We start from the raw sequence: 20,820 nt of genomic DNA, 5'->3' as shown, positions 1-20,820 counted from the left end.
CCATCCCGCCCGCGCTCTCGCGGGGAGGCGCACGCAGCGCGCAAGCGGGGGACGTGGCGCGCTCCTCAACTCCAACTTCGAGCCGCGCCGGCGACGCGCAGCGGCTGCAGCCGTGGCCTGGGCGGAGCGGAGCCGAGCCAGGCGCAGGTGGGACGCGGCGACGGCGGCGCGGCGGCAGCATGACCGGTCGGCGGCTGGGCCGACGGGCCGGGCTCCTGCGGAGGCAGCTCTCCGCCAGCCGCGCTGCCGGCAGGCGGGAGCCGAGCGGGCGACGCTAGAGCCCTCGGCGGCGGCGGGCAAGCGGCGGGGTCCGTCCGGCGGCCACGCGGGGCTCGCGGGTTGGACCGCACAGAGAGTTCCCCGCCTGGGCAGGAGCAACCCGCGGGCGCCGCCGGAGCGCTGGAAGCCGCCGCCACAGCGGGGAGAGGCGGGCATGTGGGAGGCTGGCGGCTGGCTTCCTGGGCAGCCCTCCTCAATATGGTCCTCGACTTCAACGGCGGCACCAGCAGCTGCTGCCCCCTCCTCTCCGGCGGCCCGCTGCGCTCCTACGTGCCCGAGGATCCCCGGCAGCTGGGCGGCGGCGGCGGCGGCGGCGTGAGGATGATCTCTGGCTCCCTGAATACGCCCCGCTTAGGGATAGGCGGGAAGCTCTTGCAAGGGGTCACCGCCAGCCCCGGGGGCGGCGGCGGCGGCGGCGGGAGCAGCAGCCCCGGCAGCCCCAGCGCGATCAGCCCGGGCTTCGGCGCTGCCGGCCACGCAGGCAACGACACGCCGTGCGGGGAGCAGATCCTGAGCTACGGCAACGTGGAGAAAGTGGTGATCGGCGCCGTCCTGTCGCTCATCACCTTGCTGACGATCGCCGGCAACTGCCTGGTGGTGATCTCCGTCTGCTTCGTCAAGAAGCTGCGGCAGCCCTCCAACTATCTCATCGTGTCGCTGGCCGTGGCCGACCTGTCGGTGGCCGTGGCCGTCATGCCCTTCGTCAGCGTCACCGACCTCATCGGCGGCGAGTGGATCTTCGGCGGCGTCTTCTGCAACGTCTTCATCGCCATGGACGTGATGTGCTGCACCGCCTCCATCATGACCCTCTGCGTGATCAGCATCGACAGGTGAGCGGCGCCGAGCCCGCGCGAGGGCTCCGGGCGCGCCGGCGGGAGGCGGCCCTGCGGGGGCCCCCGCGCGTGGGTCTCGCTCCGCCGGCGGCTGCCTGTGTGGAAATGCGTGGTTTCGGGCAGAGCCGCTCCGCCTCGGAAGCCGCGCTTTTCCGGGGAAGCCGTCGCACGATCTGTGTCTGTGCGCAAATCCGCCCCGAGACTTCAGTGTTTCTGGGGGAAGGTTTTCATAAGGGTCGGGGAAATTAGTTGGGAGAGGCCTCCGGGGAACATGGGTTAAGTCCAAGGAATTGTAAGGCGAATATTTAGGAAGACTTAAGTTAGCCTATTTCATGTCTTTCAGTTAGGGTGTCCATAGGAATGGTAAAAGAAACATCCATTCTCCCGTGATGAGGGGGTGGGTGTTTTCCTGCATTGCTCTCAGAAGAGTGGCAATTCTGGTTTGAGCGAGTGCGAGTTATCCGAATTCACCCCAGATCACATCCATGAACTCCGTGCAACTTGTTCAGACAAACTGCTCCAAAAGATTTTGAAGCAAGCAGCCTCTCGCATAACACTTTTAACAGAATGGATTTTATTTCCTTTCAGTCTGTATAGGAAGGTAATTTGAAGCTTTCTTATGGGGAAATAGAAGAATGCTTATTTGGAATTTCTATATATAAAATAAAAGGCAGTGGTATTATGGGCTTGGAACTCACGGTAGAGATATTTATTGAGTTTGCAGAAGCAGAAAGCCTAATGAAGTATTTGTAGCCAGTGACTTTTTATATCCTTCAAATTCTCCCCCTCAGTTACTCCTGGGGATTCCAAACCTGAGCGAAACTAAGAAATTACATCAAGCACTCTAGTTACGATACTGAGGTAGTAGGAGAAAGTTAGGAATCTGGAGTGAAGCATGCGGGAAACATTCCCTGAAGTTTGAGTGGAGTAGTGAATTGTTCCACTGACGCTAAGAAGCAGGTTTACAACCATTCCAGCAGGGGGCTCTTTTGCATTGTTTATTTTTGCTTCAGCAGTAAATGAAGAACTGTGTAAATTAGGCAACAAAAGGATGCCTGATATGAAGAAAAGAACTACACTACAGATATGTACAGCCCATCTTACCTGTCTAAAACTATGTCAGGTAAACCAGATCTCTGTTGATATGCTAAACTTCTTCCTGTGCTGCAGTGACTGTCAGCCTGGTCTTAAGCAGAGTCAAGTCCCCCAAGCCCATTGAAATCAACCAGTGACCAGGTTGCTGCTGCACAGGATAGCAAGCTGGTATTGCTGTTGCTCAGTGGAGTTTGCATTTATACGAAGTCAAATTAGTACTCTTGCTGATGAGATAGTGACTCCCAATAGTGAGTTACTGGAGCAGCATTAAATTCTTCCGCATTTTTGTGATTCTCACTTATTTGCAAAAAAAACTTTACTCTGGGAACACGTTACTTTTGAGAACTCTACTGCAGTCAAGAAACATTTGAAAATAAAAATCACCAATTAATTGAGCAGTTTCACGTATTTTTTTCCTCAGAATGTAACATGGATTTACTTTTTCACAATTAGTGGGTTTTTTCTAATGTCAAACATCTGCCAGATTATCTTTATAGATCTAATATTACACTCACCAATAGGCCCCACTGAATACCAGCAGTGTGAGATTCAGGACACACACATGGATGGGAATGGGAAGGAGCCCAGCTGTGTTTTACTTCTGTATTGTTATTTTCTTTTTAGTTATTTGTGTATATGATGCTTCATGGTTTCTTAAGCAAGAATTATGGGTCTTTCCTTGCCCTCATAATTATTACAAGCTAATTTTTGACAATGTGGGGGATAATGGGTGGGAGAAAAGGAAAAAAAAATAAAGTAACAAAGGGACATTTGCTGCTTGAAAAAAAAAGATCAAGGGAAGATGAATGTTGCCACATTGGACACAGCCTGTAGATTTCTACTTTCAAGCATTAGAATGTTTATCTGAGCTGCATTCAGTTGAATTCATGTTACTGTTTAAAAAAAGTGCACTCTTTAAACTCATTGCATCTTAGGTTTGTGCCTGCAAATTTCCTCCACTGTCCCTTCCAGTGCCATGGAGGCATTTTACATGTGCACCTTGAATTCCCCCCTTTCCACCCTGAAAGTGATCATTCAGCTGCAGAGGCATAGCTAGTGAGCCCATTGGTAGGATGCAGCTTAACCACACATGGTGATTATATGAACCACTGTTTTTCTAGCAGGAACCACTTTGGTTTCTGGAACTGCCACCAAGACCACTTGGGTGCCTTTTCCTAGGCTATGAGGAGCCTCTCCTCTCCTCACTCTCAATCAAATGGCAGTGTTGTGCACCAGGCTCAGTTGGAGGTTATTTGCATTTTCTCTTCACCATTTTGTTCACACGAACATCCATCAGTCACCAAGAGAGGCCAATTCTCAGAGTGGTGCTTGGGTTAGAGTGGATCTTTTTGTCTTCATTGAGAGAGCATTGGAATGTCACTGTTGCAGAATCTCACAGTACCGAAGCACATTGCATGTTCTTTCTTTCTCTCACCCATACATTTATTTTTCCCTCCTGTGCTAGCATGGTGCACCATTGCACCCCCCCCCTTTGCTCTTTGCCTCTTGCACTTCTCCTCCACTGTCGCTAATTGTCTGATTGCCTCTGTGCTCTCCTTTTCTCCTCCTTGACTGTTTCAAGTGGCAGGTCTCCTGCTTCTCCATCCCTGAAGTCTCCATCAGTAGCCCAGATCAAAACAGCCAGCCTATTGCTAAAGCGAGCAACAAGGCAGAGAATGTACAGCTAGTACAGAGAGAGGGAGAGATCATGGGTGAATCAGAGAGAGACACACAGAGCCATGCTTGATGCGATTGGGTACTGCCAGTGGCCATGATACCCTGCAGCAAAGAATACTGATCTGAACAGTTGGATCACTGACCTTTTAATCCAGCAGAATTCCTCAGTAACATTGTAGGAATGGAGAGAGATAATGGAAAAAATGACTTATGCATTTTATTGTTGTGAAATACCTGAACCCAGAATAGTTTGGGTTTCCGCAATAACTCTCCAGATATCTTCTAGGTAAGAATAAAGGAACGAAAACATCATTTAAAATTGGCACTAAGGTCATGAAAACTGTCTCTTGCTAACAGTGCAATTCCTTTTTAAATTTGTGTAAATAGAAATTACTTTCTTGGAAGAAGAGAGATTCTTTTAAAAATGGATAACTTTTGATTTATTCCAGCACTCTAGTAGTTAAACTTAGTCACATCCTTGACCTGTAATCAGTGGATTTTGACTACAGCTCTGAGATGGAGCCAGTCCTAGGATACATAGCCTAAAAGGAAATTCTCAAGCACATCAGACTGTTCTTGCAAAACAATCTCCAAAGAACTCTGTAAAAAGCAAACTAACATCAGAAACCTAGGCAGTATTTTACATATAATTCTACATATTACATATAATTCAGAACTAGAAAATGAAATAGGAATTAGGAATTGCACATAAAAATAGGAATTAGAAATTGCATATAAAAAGATCGAATCAGAATTTTCCTGACTGTCATATTTGGGCAATTGTGATAGGGAAGGACTCACTGGGGAGGACAAGTTGAACACAGAAGAAGAGCAAGACCAATTATGAGATGGATGGATTCCATAAAGGAAGGCACAACCTTGAGTTTACAAAAGCTGAGCAAAGAAAAGGACATTCTAGAGCACATTCATTCACAGGATCACCATAAGTTGGGGATGCCTTGACAGCACATAACAACAACAATGACAAAATTAGCTTAGGCTGGAGACTGCCCCCACCACAGAAATAGTCTATGTCTCAGTAGCCAGTTGGCTGCAGCTGGTTTTCAAACAACAGGTAGGTTCTGAGGCACTAAAACAAACAGGACTAGATAAGTCCAATCCAGGGGCCTGATTCTAACACTTTCTCTTGACAAAGCCTGCCTGTTTGCTTTTCAGTCCTTCCCAAAATTCCTTCTTTTCCAGTTGAACAGCCATATAATCCCCCCTCCCTGTTTGCCCACAGAAATAATTAATCCTTGGGGAATTTTGTATTGATGAGATGGTCAGATTACAGTATTGTAGCCTCCTTCTACCCAACTTTATGGCTGAGGCAAGAAAAGGGCAAGCCCTTATTTACTGTATTTATTAAATATCTCAAAAATGCATTTTCTCCAGCTATTTTACAATTTAGAATGTGAGTATTATAATAAAATTGCAGTAAAACCAGCAACATAATAACCATGTCCAGGTATCCAAATAATAATAGCATGACATACAAGATAGGACATAAAATCACACTAGATGTACTAAACTAATAATACATGTAGTATACACAACTCTTAACATATTTTAAGACTTTCAGTATTTATTTGCAATCCTGTTTGTGTCTACTCAGAAGTCCTGTTCAGTGGCACTTACTCCCAAGGAAGTGAGTTTAAGACTACACTTTAAGCCTGGGAGAACAGGAAAGTCTGAAGTCTGGTGCAGCATCCCAGGGGGGGAGGGGGGAGACAGCATCTTTTGGGAAAGCGTGTCAGTGCTTGAGGTGCACCACTGAAAGAGTCATGTGTTTCCAAACCCATAAACACATTGTTGGCTTTCTTTTTGCCTAAACAGCCCTGGGGTTCATATATGAGTTGCCTTGAAATCATGTGTAATTCCCTTGTTTATGTTAAGAAAATAAAAATTTTCAGAAAAGAACGAAAGTGTCATTCCCAAGTCCCAAATTGGCTGCTTCTTCCTGGCTGAGGAAAATCAGGTTCCAGAGCCACTTGTGCCTTCTTATTCTTTTTAATTGTTTTACTGTTAACTAGTGCTGTTTGAACTCATACCCAGTTTTACATTTTCTCCACCATCTAGCTGGGAAATCTGTACTGTGCTGCTGCTGTCATATTTAAAAACACAAGGATTTTTGAAGAAGGTCAAACTTCTCCAGTTCCATTATTTATGAGCAATAAAAAATAATATGCCTACCCTGGAAAACTCTTGCCAAAAATCCAACATTGGTGTTTATTTATTTATTTAAACCATTTTTATGCCGCCCCATTTGCAAAAAGCCTTGGGGCGGCTTACAACAATAATAAATAAACATTAAACAATTTGTACAATTAGAGTTAAAAAACCGGAAGCATCTCGGCATATACCTAAAAATCCCATAAATACAATTCATAAGTTAACAATTAAAATAACTTTTAAATAAAAAGGTGTTGTCCTGGTGCCGAAAAACAAATAACGATGGTGCCAGGCAGACCTCTTTGGGGAATGCATTCCATAAGTGGGGCGCCACCGCAGAGAAGGTCCTCCTCTGGGTACTTACCCTCCTAATATCTTTCACGGAGGCTTCCTGGAGGAGGGCCTCTGCTGCCGATCTCAAGGGGTGGGAGGGCATATATGGACGCAAGCGTTCCTTTAGATAACCAGGTCCCAAGCCATTAAGGGCTTTATAGGTGATAACCAACACCTTGAATTGGGCCCGGACTTCAATGGGGAACCAGTGAAGCTGACGGAGAACTGGGGTTATATGAGAACAACGCCCAGTTCCCATCAGCAACCTGGCAGCTCTGCTTTGCACCAATTGAAGTAGCCGGACCGTCTTCAGGGGTAGCCCCACGTAGAGCGCATTACAGAAGTCTAATCGGGAAGTTACCAGTGCATGTGTCACTGTCGCCAGGCAATTGTTCTCCAGGTAGGGACACAGCTGATGGATCAGCCGAAGCTGACGGAAAGTGCTCCTCGCTACCGCCGTCACCTGAGCTTCTAATGACAGCTCAGGGTCGAGGAGCACTCCCAACCTGCAAACCTTGTCCCTAAGAGGGAGTGCAGCCCCGTTCAGGACAAGGTCCAGGTCCCCCAACCCGAAGCCCGAAGCACCTACCAACAGGACCTCCATCTGGTCTGGATTGAGCTTCAGTTTATTGGCCCTCATCCAGCCCATTACCTCGGCTAGGCACCGGTTCAGTACAGCCACTGCCTCACCTGGATTGATTGAGAACGAGAGGTAGAGCTGGGTATCATCAGCGTACTGATGATTCTGCAGCCCACACCTCCTAATGACCTCTCCCAGTGGTTTCATGGAGATGTTGAATAGCAAGGGGGACAAAATGGACCCCTGCGGAACTCCATGGCATAACTGCCATGGAGCAGAGCCATAGTCCCCCAGCACCACCTTCTGGAATTGGCCATTGAGATAGGAGCGGAACCACCGCAGAGCAGTGCCTCCAACTCCCAATCCTGCTAGCCTATCCAGAAGGATACCATGGTCGATGGTATCAAAAGCTGCTGAGAGGTCCAGGAGAACCAACAGGGGCGCACTCCCCCTGTCTCTCTCCCTGCACAGGTCATCATACAGGGCAACCAAGGCAGATTCAGTACCATACCCAGGTCTGAAGCCGGACTGAAATGGGTCCAGATAATCAGTTTCATCAAAGAGTTCTTGGAGTTGTCCCACCACCACCCGCTTTAACACCTTGCCCAAGAATGGGATGTTGGCCACTGGTCTGTAATTGGCGGCCATCTCTGGATCCAGGGATGCCTTCTTTAGGACTGGCCAGACTACTGCCTCCTTTAAAGGGGCAGGTACCTGGCCATCCTTAGAGAGGCGTTGACAACCTCCAGGATGCAGGTCCCTATCCCGTCCTTGGCTTTCTTGAGTAGCCAAGATGGGCAAGGGTCCAGTAAGCAGGTGGTGGGACGTACTTGTCCAAGCACCTTGTCCACATCATCAGGCCGCAGCAACTGAAATTCATCCATCAATTGTGGACCAGATGGCGGCATTGGTATCTCTCCAGAAGACTCTGGGTCACTAGTGGAGTCCAGCTCGTGATGAATCTGAGTGATTTTCTCCTTGAAATGCTTGGCGAAGTCATCACAGCGGGCCATTGAGGGTGGCACAAGATCTTTTTTTGGGCCTGGATGAACCAGCCCCTATACCACCCGAAAGAGCTCTGCCGGACGGCATTGTGAGGAGGCAATGGAAGCGGAGAAGAATTGCTTCTTCGCCGCCCTCACCACCACAGCATAGGCCCGATCATGGGCTCTTAAGTGTGTTGTCACCTATGGGCAGCAGAGCCTGCCTTGCCCTTCTGAAGGTTTGCTATGCACTCTACCAAGCCTCTTTTACAGAATCCGCAGATGTAGGGTTCAATTACAAAGCAACACTTTCAATATAGGCATGGTAAGAAGTGGTAAAAGAGGCTCCTGCCTTCTCCACACTGAAGTGTTTTGTTATCCATGAGCATCTTAGAAAGAGAACCCATGGTCATTGAGTCATGCAGTCTGGGTTGTTTAAACCAAGGGTAGCTGTTAAATGCGAACCCAGAACTGTGGGTTGCTTTCTCAGGCTACAGAGGGGGCAGGGAAGAGTAGTTAAAAAACTAGCTGCTCTATGTGCCAGAATTAAAGTACTACAAAGGCATTTAAAATTCAGGAAGCAAGCAGGTGAAGGAGGAGGACAACAAACAACTGAGGGACTGAAAAAACAAATCCCTGTTTGTTTGTCAGCTAGACAGACTTTGGGTAGTATAATAAACTATGGATTTAGAAACCATGGGTTAGTGTTATGTGTAAATCAGGCTATTAATTTGAGAATCGTGAGTTTTGAGATTAACACATTTTGGTGGAAAATATGTTCTTTAAAGAGTGTTCTTTCTTTGACTGAAAAAGAAATAATTAAAATGAGATGTCATCTGTGAGAAGTAGGTTGTTTTGAATGCATAAAGACCAATATATAGTATGTGGGATGAAAACCATAGCAATGCACTGAATTCCTGAGCTACCTGGAAGTCATTAACGGTTCCTAGCATTGGCTAGAAGTTTATTAGTATGTGGACTTCGATTTCTGAACTGATCTTCCTCACTGTTACAGAAACAGGTCTTAGAACAAAAGGGTGTCTGATGTATCGACAAGCAAATGTAAGGGCTTCTTTGGATTAATATTACATTTTGAATTGGTAAATGTGAGCTAAGTTTAAATAAATGTTTAAAAGCTAAGGAGATTTTCGATGCGTGGTAAAATAGGACTACTCTTCCTTCTGCCAGTATTTGTAGAGCTCCCTCCTAGAGCTTTGGAAGGATAAGGGACTCTTGGATGCATTTCATCAACCTAATGCTGAACAGATGCAACTTGGAAAAATGTCACATATCTGCACAAACTCCTTGGGGAAATCTTGCTATCCCTCCACACGAAAGCTGTAACAGAAGAAGGCTTTGTAGTCTCTAGAAAAGACAGGTGCTTATGTGTGGTGTGCGTGCCCTAAATGAGAGTTATTGCCTTTAAAGTGGGCTGATGAGTATTTTGGATTGTTGTGGGAATTTGTGGGAAATTCTTTTAGGGAAGGGACAGAACCAAAATTGGATGAGGGAGGCTCTCCATGGACTGTATAATATCCACAGGCATGGCTGCACCAGTGACATCAGTGGGTATGACCAACATCCACCTGTTTGTTTCCTGGCTGTTGGAACAGGGAACAGACTTTGCTGCACTGGCCTTTCCTAGTTAGGGAAGTCCCACAGAGAGCAGAACCTTCTGAGTCCTCTTTGCTCCTTTTACAGAGCCTTCTGCTTCACCTACTCTGCCTTCAATTGCTTATTTAAAGAAGTTTCCAGAGAATTTGGATGGAGAGCATCCCTTGTCCTGCTGATGAAGTGATTGGATGGATGCTGCTTATCCTTTATGAGTTTGTTAGAACCTCAAAACTCTCCTCCCAAAATGACCGAAACCAGTGAATTGGAAGGAGATCATCGAAAATAACAGTAATTACTGTATTTTTCGCTCTATAAGACGCACCTGACCATAAGACGCACCTAGTTTTTAGAGGAAAACAAGAAAAAATATTCTGAATCAAATGGTTTACTAAACTATTTAATAAACTATAACAGAATACACTAATACCGTATTTCAACCTTGCAAAGTGAACAGCAGTCAACAGTGGCATTAAGAACCATCATCATTGTCATTAACAAAAGAGAGACTTTAAAGTTTGAGTACTCTTCTAGTTTTCGTTGAACCCACAGAACTCATCATCACTAGTCAGAATTTATGAAGCTCTGTTGCTCACAATCACTGACATCACTTTCTTAGTCAGTAGTGGAATTACTGAAGGAATCCACAACCTACACCAGTTATACAAGAGCTGCTGCAGACAATTCAATAACAAATCTAAAAAAGCCAGTAATACCAATGCTGCCCTACTAGTAAATAATAGAAAAAACCTTCTGACAAAAAATGAGATATTGTACGGTAAATCAAACACACAGTGGACTAAGTAGCCTTTGAAGAATAAACTTCATACACGAAGGTAATGCTGTTCACATTTCCACTGATCCTAAAAAAAAATGTGTCTGATCAACTAACAGATAACTGATCCACGGAAAGCTTCCTGATAATCACAGGCACATTCCCCATCACTTCCCCATGGGCTTCATTAAAAGACGGGTTGCCATGACGAGGTGGTGCCACGTGGTGCAGGCAGCCGGCAGCGTCCCAGGTGTCGGGCACACACACATTCACTCTGTAAGACGCACAGACATTTCCCCTTACTTTTGAGGGGAGAAAAAGTGCGTCTTATAGAGTGAAAAATACGGTATGTAGGATTTTAGTCACTGAAGATACCAGTCAGCTTCAGTGACTGGAGTCCTAAGTAATTTCCATCCCTATACCTCTGAAATAGAGCAGTGCTACAATTGTCTACTAAGAAGACATGTGAACGAAATCTAATAGAATTGGAACTCAAGCTAAGTGTGCATAAAGCTTTCAAATGCCTTCCAGATGTGCCTTCCAGATGTGTTAGACTATGACTTTAATCATAGTCAAGCCAGTGGCTGGCTGGGAATGATGGAAGATGTAGTTCAACATGTTTGGAGGGTATCAGGACGGGACAGCCTAGTATATATGATTGTTACCAAAGTCTTTAGGATTTAGCATGCTCTGCAATCCCTTATGCTTTCTACTTGTTTCCATCCCCAAGTATCTTTTGATGGTGTGAATCAATGAATGCCACCATTTTTCAAGCAGGAGTCACTTTGATCCCAACTGCTGCTCTACCCTCCTAGGTTCTTTTCCTGGGCTGGACAGAGGACTCTCCCCTTCTGTCCCAGCAAAAGGAGCGGCTCAGGTTTGTATGGAGGCCTTTCTGAGCAGGAAGCAGCTGTTGGCAAGGCAGGTGGAAAGAAATATGTGGAGCCCTTCTGATCTGGGGTTGCCATCATCCTGCCTGTTGCAACATGTGAAAAAGCCAGACACTTGCTTTTTGTTTTGTACTTTGAGACAAGCTGGGGATGCATCAGTCACAATATCACTCGTGAGCATGTTTCCTGTTCACTACTGTGGCTGGCTGCAGTCCATTTCTTTGCGCTTCCTGTTGGTCCCCATTTTTTCCATGGTCAGAGCAGAGGTGCATCCATTCATTGTTCATAACAGAAACACTGAGTATGTAATATAATAGAACTTTCCAACTAGAAAGAAGAAGCAAAAGCTTACCTTCTACATTCCAGATGTAAAATTTATTTCTTTGCACAAAAAGCAACCAGAACTTCCTCTCTGGCTACTGCAGAATTCAGAAATACATAGAATGTGCATAGCTTATGCATGACACTCTTTCTTTTTTGTCATCATTGTCTACTTCTGTAGCTGATTACAGCAAGGTGTATAAAGTACTCAAAAGATAACAGTACTAACATAGATTCTGCCTGTGGCAGTGACTCTAGGGTTGCTAACCACAGAGTAAGGTCCACTGAACTTGCAGGGTTTTTCTTTTGAGTAAACATGGGCAAGATCAGTCAGGCTGGGGATAGGGTGGGGGTTAGGTATAGACTTTGGACCCTGCTTTGGACTCTGATCTTGCTTTTCAAAGAATTCTTTTGTTTGCCAAGTGATAAAATTTGCTGGCACATAAAAGGGACCATATTTACTAGGGAGGGAAGAATGCTCAGAATATATTTGCAGAATATGTACTTGCAGCTTACTGAAGAAGAGCTTCATGGCACAGCAAGTAAAATACTTTTAAAGGGGGGAAATGAAAGAAAATATGCTAGTCTAAAGTGGCCATAAATTTTATTAAAACCATGATAGGTAATTTGGGCTCTTGCAATACATGTAACAATTGCAAGACAGCCGACCATTTGTCTTTTTCACCCTTGGGACCTAATTTTCACAGAACAGGTCTCTGAATATGCTACTGGCTGTTGGATCAGCATGTTAGCATTTATATGTTTCTTTTATCATTCAGTGTGGCATATACCTAAGATCTCTGCCTTAAAATTCCATTCCCTCAGGCTGCCAAGATTCTGAAAGCCTACTTTCAGAGAGTCCTAGGTTCCAAAGTCTAGGGAATGATTTTAAAAGGCCTGTTAGAGTTTGCCCTCTGGGTAGCTGGAACAGATGCATTAATTTTATCAAGGCTGTTCAGATGGCTTGTTTATCAGCTGGCAGGAGTAGACTTAAGGTTCTTTATGTGGCAGCACCTCAGAGATGCAAAGCTAAAGGCTGATTCACACATGGCCAAACTGTGTATGACGTTCTTGCTGCGGGAGAGAAGCTTGTTCCCATATTTACAAATGTTTGTACATGAGTAGCCCTGCTGATGCAGGAGCTGCCAAACACATGCTCTTGGTCTATAATTCCTGAATTCCCTAGCCATTGGTCATGTTTGTTGGGGCTCATGGTTTCCTTCAAACCTTTGAGAGGCTACTAGGTTGCCTGCCCTGGCATATCATGTGAATTGCTCTTATTGTATGTAAGTACCTGTATGTATCTATGAATCTAGATCTGAGGATGGCAAAATCTTGCAAAAATAGATCCTAGGATACTGAGATAAGAAAAAGTCTGTTCATTTAAGATGTATAGGGGTTTTTTTAGAATCATAGGCTTGTCAGTGTATTTTCTTGTAAATTGCCCAGAAGCAAGCAAGCGAGTGAGCGAGCGAACATCCAAAATTATCATTGCACCGTTTTTTCTTGCTTTACATCTTTCAGCTGGGTTAATACACCACATTAGTTAGCTCTACCATGAATTCGTATATTCTTCTTATTCTTAATTATATATGTATTCTGTTTTCTTAATTATATATGTATCCTATTGCAGGAAACCCTCAGCAGCTTACGTGCCCCCACTTCTTCATTTTATCTTCACAACAACCCTGTGAGTTAGGCTAGGCTGAGAGACAGTGACTGGTTCAAAGTAACGCAGGGAACTTTATGGCTAAACGGAGTGGGACTTGAATGCAGGTCTTCCCAGTCCTAGTCTAGCTCTCTAACTATGTCACACTGGCTCCCAGTGCAAGAACTTCAATATAAAAGAACTTTAGCTTTTGTATTATTAAAACTTGCAATTTACAAAAGATTCTTTTGCTGCTACTCTTGTTGCTGATGGCGATGTTATTGCTATGGAAGAATGTATCTGGTTGTTGTTGTTGTTCCTAAAGCAGAAACAGCTCTGGACCTTGTTTATGCTAAGGCCTAACTATACGTGCAGTCTGTGATTGGATCTCACAACCTTTTTCTAAAGCTTTAGACAAAGCAGGGCAATTAATAAGTGATTGAAGTATAGGTACACCAGGAGGGTACATCTTGATCCTTTCCTCTTGCACTATTTCCCAAATCTAAAATGGTTTCCCTACCACCAAATGTTGTTTCCTTGTGAGGAAATATGTGGATAGCATGTGGTGTGGGATGACTTCCCTTCTGCTGCACCGTTGGCGCAATCAAGTGTCTACCCTGAAGCACAACCAGCCTCCTCCTGCCCCTCAGTCTAGGAGTTTTGAGTATGTCTGGCAAGCCACTCCCAACTATAACATATTTTTCAGAATTGAAAAGAAAGGGAAAAGGCATTTGTGACCTTCAGTGTCAGCCCACATGTAACCCACCATGATAATGACACCTTTTTGATGCTGCTCCCCTATTTATTTATTCTGTTTATGGGTTCTAGTCCCTGCTCAGCCATGGAGCCAACTGGGTGACTTTGGGCCAGTCATAGACTCTCAGCCCAACCTGCCTCACAGGGTTGTTGCTGTGGGGATAAGATGGAGGAGGAGAATGATGTAAGCTGCCTTGAGCCCTTTGTAGGAAAAGTGCAGGATATAAATAAATAAATAAATAAATAAATAAATAAATAAATAAATAAATAGGCAGTTTCACAGGGTCCTAATTTAACTGAAATTAGACCCTTGGGTGTCATACCCTATAAGGCTGTCTAGCTTTCCAGGAAACAGCCGCAATGACGACAGTGGTAGTCCCATATTTGAGGGTTCAAGGTGAATACAGACAAGCTTAGATGGGAACATGGGAGATTAATGAGATTATTTTGTACAGGGAAGATACAAGCATTTGCTCTAAATGACCTCCTGAAAGTGGCTTGCCTAGATCCAACACTGCAGATACTCAGGATGGCAGGAAGAAGGTAGTGACTTTATATTTGGCACTGGGATAGGTACATTTTGTGATGTTCCCAAACTGTTTAATTTGTTGTATCTTGACTGGTTATTGTATCGGTCTATCTATGTCACAGGAACCACGCACGAGTATGTGGAGGAGGGCAGGGTGCAAGGATGAGAATAAACAAGTGGACCTAGGAACATCTTTACCTTCTCCAGAAGGAGGGTGGCCATGAACCCCAATTTACAGAGAATGATCCTCTATTTGAAAGGCTTTCAGAGGACAGTTGCACATTTGAAGTCATCCTTTGAAGGACTATTTATGGTGTAAAGAAAAAAAAAACCATCAAGAATTCATGCCTGGACTGGGGCATGCAGATCCCCTGGGTACATTTTTGCCCACTTTGGTGAGGTCTATTTTATTTCTGTTTGAACTACAGCAATTATTTCTACATTTGCATCCAAACATATATATTAGAATATATATTTTCATGCAAATAGACATCCTGATGTGGGCTAGCTTATGAATTCCCTTTGCAGAGGTGCAGTGGAGAGGCGGCCCTGCTTTTCAGAAGGTTTCCGGTTGTTGCAAATAGGAAGGTATCTTTACAGATTACATCTCTGCTGAAAAACCATCTTCTGGATAATGAAGATAGGCAGCCAAAGAGCAGAAGCCAAGCTGTAGGGAGCTGAGAAGATTTTGAAGTTGTGTTCTGGCTGCTTCTTTCTGGTTTGACAGGAACAGCATGAACAAGGAGCCCAGCTACTGTGGCAAAGACAATTGTGCCAGCGTACCCAAATGTGCAAAGAACAGGAGCTGCAGGCGCACAGCCTGCCAGGAGCTGCTAGATTACTTCATTGATCACCAGCTGTAATCTGCATTTAAGAAAGAAATTGAAGCCTTTAAGCTGCGTTATGTTCACACTGGAAATATATCTGACGTGTTTTATGTTGTCCTTTTAGTGCATGTTTTAAAAATAAAAATAGTTCTGATATTTATATGACATTTACATTGTAATATTCTTTGTAAGTTTCTTTTTTGCTGTAAGCAAATTTTTTGTTCTGAAAGCCAGCATAAATGTTTCTAACATAACAAATAATACATTTTTAGAAAACAAAGATAGAAAAGGTATAGCGTAGGTAACATTTATAAAGAATGTCACCAGAATGGGAGCATATTTATACAGGGTTTTAGATGTCAAAATATATGTGTGTATATGAAAAGCTATGAAGGGAATAAAGAGTAGAGAACTAAGGCAGGTTGAAAAGGTGAAATCAGGAAGGTTTTCAGAAATCTGTAAGCACAGGATATAAGAGTAGAAGCATGCACTGGACATGTTCCTTGGCAGTCTAGATGCAGATGGAACTAGTGGGTAGTACACAGGTGAGGTTCTAGACACAGTAGTTACATGGGGCACACACAGTTTTCCCTAACTGGGTGCCTTCCCGGAGTTTCCCATCAACCCCAGTCAGCATAGCCAAGTGGTTGGGGATGTTGGGAGCTGTAATTGAAACATCTGGATGTTGAGAAAGGCTGGAGCCTTCTGTAAGGTTCCTTTGAGGAAGATTTTGCTATTTGAAACTGCTGCTGCAGTCAAAAAAATCATAAGAAAGCTTTTGCTGGATCTATCTGCAAATGGAATAGTTGTATACTGGAAACTTATAAAACATAGCACATTTGTTTTAATTGTGTTTTTATTGAGGCTATGCTGTATATTGATTTTATTATATTTGCTGTGGGGTTGCCAATTTTAGTTGTATTGGTTTTATTGTTTGTTTATCATTTGTTTAATTATGACTATTGTTTTTACATATCTTTTAAATTTTGCATGTCGCCCAGATACTCCAGTGGGCTATGGGGAAGTATATAAGTGAAAGGAAAGGAAAGGAAAGGAAAGGAAAGGATCACTCTACAAGAGGGGCACTTGTCTGCTTGGACATTAGTCTTTAAATTTTGACAATATAATAAGTAGGACAACCTCTTGGACTTCCTGGAGAACCACTGCTTATCAGTATATAACAGCAGTTTTGTCTTCTGCAGAAGGAATTCAGAATGCTTTTGGCTATTGACCAATTCTTTCCATTCTGACTAAGGGTATTTTGTTGTATTGGGTATTTTGCAAACGGCCCTACTTGGGACGGTGGTGGTGGTGGACTATATTGTATTTGATATGACTCAGTGTGGAATGGCACTAGAGGTGATAAGAAGAGCCACTAACTGGGGACTTACCTGTATGCTGACCTCCTTTGAGTGTCTCCAACTTTTCCAACTCTCCCATTTTAAGTAGAGGGAAGTTGGTCTTTTGCTTTTCATTGGGAGATAGGTGATCTTTGGAAAAGGCTTCTTCAGTGATGAGGATACATTTTCTATTAGAGCTCACTAGACTATAATGGCATCAGACACAACTCATTGTAGGCAAGAGTGTAATGGATATCTGAGAAACTGGAAATCTCCTACCAAAGGAGATGGTTGTTACAAATACAGAAATGCTTCTCTGCAGTGGATTGTATCCATAATCAGCTTGGCTAATTAAATATTTGTCTATAAATTTGAACAAAATTTTCTGAACCCATGTACAGTATATGTATTTTTATGCTGGATATTAAGCAAACAGAAATGGTCAAAAGGTTGATTCTTTTTCCAGTGTGTGGGTAAGAAAGAAAAGAGACAGGAAATTGCTGGCCCAATATGCCATTGTAAGCAAAGTGTCAGTATTCAAAGAGATGAGTATTCACAGGTTCTAGAACTTCTGTGAACTGTAAATTGTGACTGAGTAAAGCAATGTTATTAATTCTAATTTGAGTTTTTTGGGTTTCTGCTTTTTTAACAGAGCATTTCTTTACCAGAATCATTCTTAAAATAATAGGAAACACCTACATCCCTATGTAGTTCTTTGTGAGTTATATCATGAATGCTCTTAATGAAAGTTCATGTTGAGGACAAATGGACTGCTATTTTGAGTAGCTCTGTTAGAGGACAAATAGAAACTTCAGAACATCGCAAAATGGGGCATTTACAGATACTTCTATTTCTGAAATTTGTGTCCCCTACATAGCAGACAGTCAACATTCTGTGCTTACTAGAATGTTTGATGCTCATTTTCTGGTTTTGGACTCTCCATGACTCCAAGAGTTTCTTCCTCAAAGATATTTTGCATTTTCTGGGGTTCAGTCTAGCTTGGAGTAACTCCCTCTTCTCTGGATGTAGCTGTTTAGGCTACATATGGACTGACTCTCAGAGAATCGAGTTATTTACAGAAGTATAACTTTCTCTGATTTCACTGTTAGCTGTTGCCATTGATAGGATACTATCCATGACAATGCAGAGTAACATGTTAATAGTACCTTTTCTTTAATCAACTAACATATTTTTTCGTTTGTTCCTTTATCTGGGTTATCCATGTGAGAGGCTGCCAGAAAACATGCAGAGCCTTTTATGAAGCAGAGTTCAGTGTGGAGGTGGGGCCAACCAGCCCAGAGGGAGTCGAACTTTGATGCAAGGCTAATCATAGAATCATAGAAGAGTTGAAAGGGGCCTTGAAGGCCATCGAGTCCAACCCCTGCTGTTGCAGGACACCATGTTACACCAACCCACTCAGATGGCTGTCCAGGTTCTTTTTGAATGTCTGTAGTGTGGGAGAGCCCACCACCTCTCTAGGCAGCTGGTTCCACTGTTGTATTGCTTTGACAAGTCTTGATCTACTAAGTCTGTATTGCTATGCTGAGTCTTCATCTGCTTCCAGGCTCAGTACCACTTGGAGCTTTTCATGATGCTGATCTATTTCTCCCTAGCTTCCCTGTGAAACTTGACCTTGGTTACCCTCACCTCTGCTAAAGTCTCACCCCTAGTGTGGCTATAGCAATGCCCAGCAACACGAACCCCTTGTTATAGCTGAGGCGGGGCATGGGCAGAATCCACAGCCTGAGATGGTACACAGCATGAGAGGTGTAGACCATAATATTCCAATCAGACCTTTTTTGCTAGAAACTTTGGATGGTGCTTTAGGGGAAATTTGAAATAGACAAACAGACAGACAGAAGGCATTTAGAGATTTTGCGCTCAGCTTAATTGAAACCTTATTTATTGTAAGAGATAGGAATAAGAGGATACAGAGAAACAGTGATTGTTACAACAAATATATTTGTTCCTATATTCAGGTAGTTCTAAACGGGGCTGAGCATTATGCATCTGTCTGCTTCAACTATATACCAATTATACCAAACCTGAGCCTCATTGTCTCTAGTTAAGACCTTCAATTCTGCTACTTTTTACTCTTGGTCTCAAATAGAGCTCTAGATAAGCAGGCTGCAGTTTCTGGGTTAGGGTAACCTTGGGAAAATGCTTGTGCTGTGCATTTTATTGAGGGTGGGAATGCTTTAGAAGGGAATATAGCACTCCACTAGATTCCTTGGGGACTGTAACAATGAGTATCATTTGTCACCCTCCAGCTTTAAATAACTTTGGGGACTGTTTCTTTATTCTTATGTCCTTAGCTGAAGAATGACTGCTTTAACTTGTGTGTGCAGAATTAGTTCCTTTTGTATGTGCAGTCTGGTATTTTTTTAAAAAAGAGAAATCTAAAACGTGTCTCTCTGTTCTTCCTGCTCCTGATAATAAATTGAGGTGAGAACGAGAGAGAGAGAGCGAGAGAGAGAGAGAGAGAGAGAGATCCTTTGTTGTGGCATTGGTCCTGAATGCACTTTTGGAAGTAATTTCTAGTGAAATTGCTGATTGCTGTGCAAAAGTGATAAGAAGTAAGGGTCTGAAAACAAACTCTTCAAAAATTGGCATATACTGCAGTCATCTTTTTACATAATGGCATAGCTTCTTCCTTGTAAGATCATGGTGAAACCTGAAAGCTTTCAGATTTGGATCCAACAATTGGCCTGGAAGAATATCCTCTTGCCTACAAATTATGTAATTGCTCTTGTGGCCCACACAACAAGAAAACACAGTATAACAACTTCTTAAGCTTCTATTGTACTTCAACACTTCATAAACTGGACATGAGGCATTTTGCTCAGCAGGAGAGGCTGCAACCTGTAGTTTCACTTATCTTGCCAAAAGGTCATGGTATTTTTCAGCAATGGTTGCTTTATAACAAGTGTCTGCCCTTTGGGTGTGTATCGATATGGTGGTGCTCCAACCTGTTTGAAAGTTGCATGATGGATAGGAAGGAGCTACACAATTGACAACATACAGCCAAGCTCCCCAACTACCCCAATATTGTTGTTCTTTTCTTCCAAGATACTGTGAAGAAGAGATTGAAGTTAAATACATCTCAGAGTGCTAACAGCAGCTTTGGTATAGACAACATTGCATTTTGTTGTCAAATGTCCATTTGAGTCACAATGACTTTCCTTTTTCTTTTGCAATTGGATGGAGACCTAAGACCCACAAAGAGTAAAGAGTACTTAAGTCTACTGAAGCGAGTTACCTTGAACAGGCTGTGTTGGATTCTGGACATGAACTTTTTGAAAATAAAATAACTGTTTTAGTGTGCAGGGTAGGGAAACTGTGATTCTTCGATTCTTGCAGCAAGAATCTTCTAGCAAGCCAGTGACCAGGGTTGATGGGAATTTTAGTCTAGCAACAGCTGTAGGGTTACAGATTCTTCCCTTCTGCTGTAGATGAAAGTGCTTAAGAAGAGCCTAGATGAGAATTCATCCATGTGCACTTTAAGAACAGTCCCCAATAATGGAGGTTCTCTGGGAGTTATAGGTAAATTAAATGCATAAAATTACAATGGTAATGATACAGCACAAAATAAACCCAGACACAATAGTTAAAAATAAAGCCGCTCCTCATCTATAGACTCCGTTGTGGTCTGGCTGGTGCCAAATCTGCCATCTTTTTGGCATCTCTTCATTGAGGCCTTTAATGACTGAGCTGGCCACCCAGGGGGTTTAGGGGACTTACTTATCCCAGGTGTCTTGCAGAGAGTCATTCTTGTCTGTTTTAGCTGCTTTAAGCCTTTTAATGGTTTTTTTCTGATTTTTTGCATTTTTATTGTCTGTCTGTATGGATTGCTGTAAACTGACCTAAGAGTTTGGCTGCGGGGCAGTATATAAATTAAATAAATAAATGATGATGATGGAAACAAAGTAAAACCAGCAAGGAAAAAGGTAAAACTATGCAAAGATCAAAAAATGCTTAAACAGTTCTTAAAAAGCTTGGGGGATTAAAAAGCTCTCTAGTTGGCACTGAAAATTCCTTAAGTGTCAGGTATAGGGCATTTTACAGGCAGGGTGCTACCACTGAGAAGGTTCTTTTATAGCCACTTGCCTTGTTGTGGCCACCAGGAAGAAGGCCTTGAATGATGCCTTAGGTCTAGGTCAGTGAATTTGGG

The 20,820-nt window shown here is 43.5% G+C and overlaps 1 protein-coding gene across 1 annotated transcript in view; it reads left to right on the top strand.

Annotated features, from left to right (window-relative positions):
* The first annotated feature begins 477 nt into the window (after positions 1-477).
* Positions 478-20,820, top strand: part of HTR7 (5-hydroxytryptamine receptor 7) — a 44,429-nt gene continuing 24,086 nt past the window's right edge. Inside the window, exon 1 of the mRNA XM_044420080.1 lies at positions 478-1,109. Coding sequence (XP_044276015.1) covers positions 478-1,109 — 632 coding nt within the window. The remainder of the gene's footprint in view (positions 1,110-20,820) is intronic.

Source organism: Varanus komodoensis, unplaced genomic scaffold, assembly GCF_004798865.1.
Source record: "Varanus komodoensis strain SLA01 unplaced genomic scaffold, ASM479886v1 scaffold11, whole genome shotgun sequence".
In the NCBI taxonomy this organism is placed as follows: Eukaryota; Metazoa; Chordata; class Lepidosauria; order Squamata; family Varanidae; genus Varanus; species Varanus komodoensis.
The sequence above is the reverse complement of the archived record's forward strand: the minus strand, read 5'-3'. Positions and strand labels throughout refer to the sequence as shown.